The 1947-nt window shown below is 32.7% G+C and overlaps 1 protein-coding gene across 1 annotated transcript in view; it reads right to left on the minus strand.

Annotated features, from left to right (window-relative positions):
• The window catches only part of LOC111377766 (dr1-associated corepressor homolog), a 12996-nt gene extending 11495 nt beyond the window's left edge, over positions 1–1501 (minus strand). Inside the window, exon 1 of the mRNA XM_023000896.1 lies at positions 1174–1501. Within this exon, the coding sequence (XP_022856664.1) occupies positions 1174–1206 (33 nt within the window). The 5' untranslated portion in view covers positions 1207–1501. The remainder of the gene's footprint in view (positions 1–1173) is intronic.
• Positions 1502–1947: the final 446 nt, after the last annotated feature.

Raw genomic sequence — 1947 nt, forward strand, 5'->3', positions numbered from 1 at the left:
GGTTCTTCTATCACAAGACAAGAAAGTGAGTTCTTAAAATAAGGCAACTGTGGTGTTAATTCTATGGAGACTTTTTTAAACTTGATTGTTTATGGTTTATTATATTTTATTAATTTTTTGGTTTGCGGTAGGGCATACACCTAAATCTGCCTCGAGACTTGTGCCTAACCTCACAAAGGAAAAATTGCCTCAATACCTATTTCCATCTTTTTAAATATTGCAGATATGTTAACAATCAGAGGATCAAGAAGAATAGGTAATAATGGACACAATGACCATGCTCTTTGACTTCATGTTGAGTTAAAAAAAACCTCAAAGTTTGACCACTTAATGGTCTTATTTACCACTCAGATAAATTAAACTAACCTAGCACACCAAATAATTAAGACCACCCCCAGTGTCCAACTTTTCTTCAAGAAGGCATAAAAGCGGGAAGTCTTTTACACTCTTAAAAGTGTCAGAAATGTATATAAGAGAATCAGACAAACAATATAGACGGAAATGAAGATCACAAAATGCACCCACAGTTCTTTTCTGTTAATCAGACCTCAACTCCAGGTCATCTAATCCTAAAAGATATAATTCATACAGCCTCCATTCTCTAAAGCTCACATCATGTATGTTGCAACCTTATCCTATACTTTCCATTCAACGTCTAAAGCACTCCAGAAATTTAAAGACTTGAGTATGAGAACCTCAGATTTACCAAACCATTGTCCTCATACGAAGGTTGTTAAAACCGCATCCTAACGATCCAAATTATAATAGGCCTGGGCTTAGCAGTCCAGGCAAAACAAGGTACAACAAATGAAGCTTACAACATAACATTCGCACGCAGTTCATTCTGCTTCAAAAAAACTGAACTTTAATTATGCAATGAATAAAAATTTAGAAACATGGTTAGAAAATTTCAAATGACAGTCCATTTTTCGCACTAAAAATAATTAAAACTTAAAAACTCACAAATTGGAAAAATACTGAATTATATATATTATGTATTTCCAAAAAACTAAAACCTTCAGGGAAAAAAATTAAAGGTAAGAAAAAACTCAGATCGCATGAATTCAGATTAAGATTAGACTGTGCGCATCATTCAAGAATAATTTCCATTTCATAGTTCACGATAATGCATGAAAAACACGAGATATTATAGAAGAGGGAGGAGAAACTTACAGCCGGGAAACGGGTATCCAGTTTCTTCCTCATGGTGTATCAGATTTAGGCATCCATAAAAATCTCCTTAGTCGAAAACCAGAAAAATTTAAGAATTAAAAAAAAAATGTAGTCAAATCCAATCTATTAATTTATTACTCGAGATAATTTGAGAAATATTATTAAAAAATTAAATTCATAAAATTTAATAGAATACGATGATTATATGATCGACATAATGATTGGAGGAGGAGATAGAGCAAAAACAGATTCTTCGATTCAGATCCGATAATAAAATGCGACATTTTGCAGATTTGGGATTTTCTATTTAAAATTTTTTGGTGGGTCCGTACGTGAAGTCGTGGCTGCTTGATTTTGCGAAGGCACTAACAAATTAAAATAGTAAGAGCCCGTTTAAGAGTAATTTTTTTCTTTAAAAAAATTGATTTTTTTATCGTTATTTTACTATTTCAGTCGTTATATTTTACTTTTTCTCTCACAAATGGACCCAATTTTTCTCTTAACGATCAAAAAATTAATTCTCAAAATTACTTCAAAACAGGTTCTAATATTATCTCTAATTATATTTTAAGAAAGTTTTTGTTTGGATAATTTTCTGTGGACCTTCATGCTACATTGCTACTTGGTTTACAAAACAACATTTACACCGATTATTTCAAAAATAACTTTTTAAATCATTTGAAATCAAAGTCCAGGTAGGGATGTCAAAAGGGCCGAGTTGCTCGTTGGCTCGACGGCTCGGCTCGTGAAAATGGGGCTCGTAGACGGCTCGGA

Source organism: Olea europaea, chromosome 3 (assembly GCF_002742605.1).
Source record: "Olea europaea var. sylvestris chromosome 3, O_europaea_v1, whole genome shotgun sequence".
NCBI lineage: Eukaryota > Viridiplantae > Streptophyta > Magnoliopsida > Lamiales > Oleaceae > Olea > Olea europaea.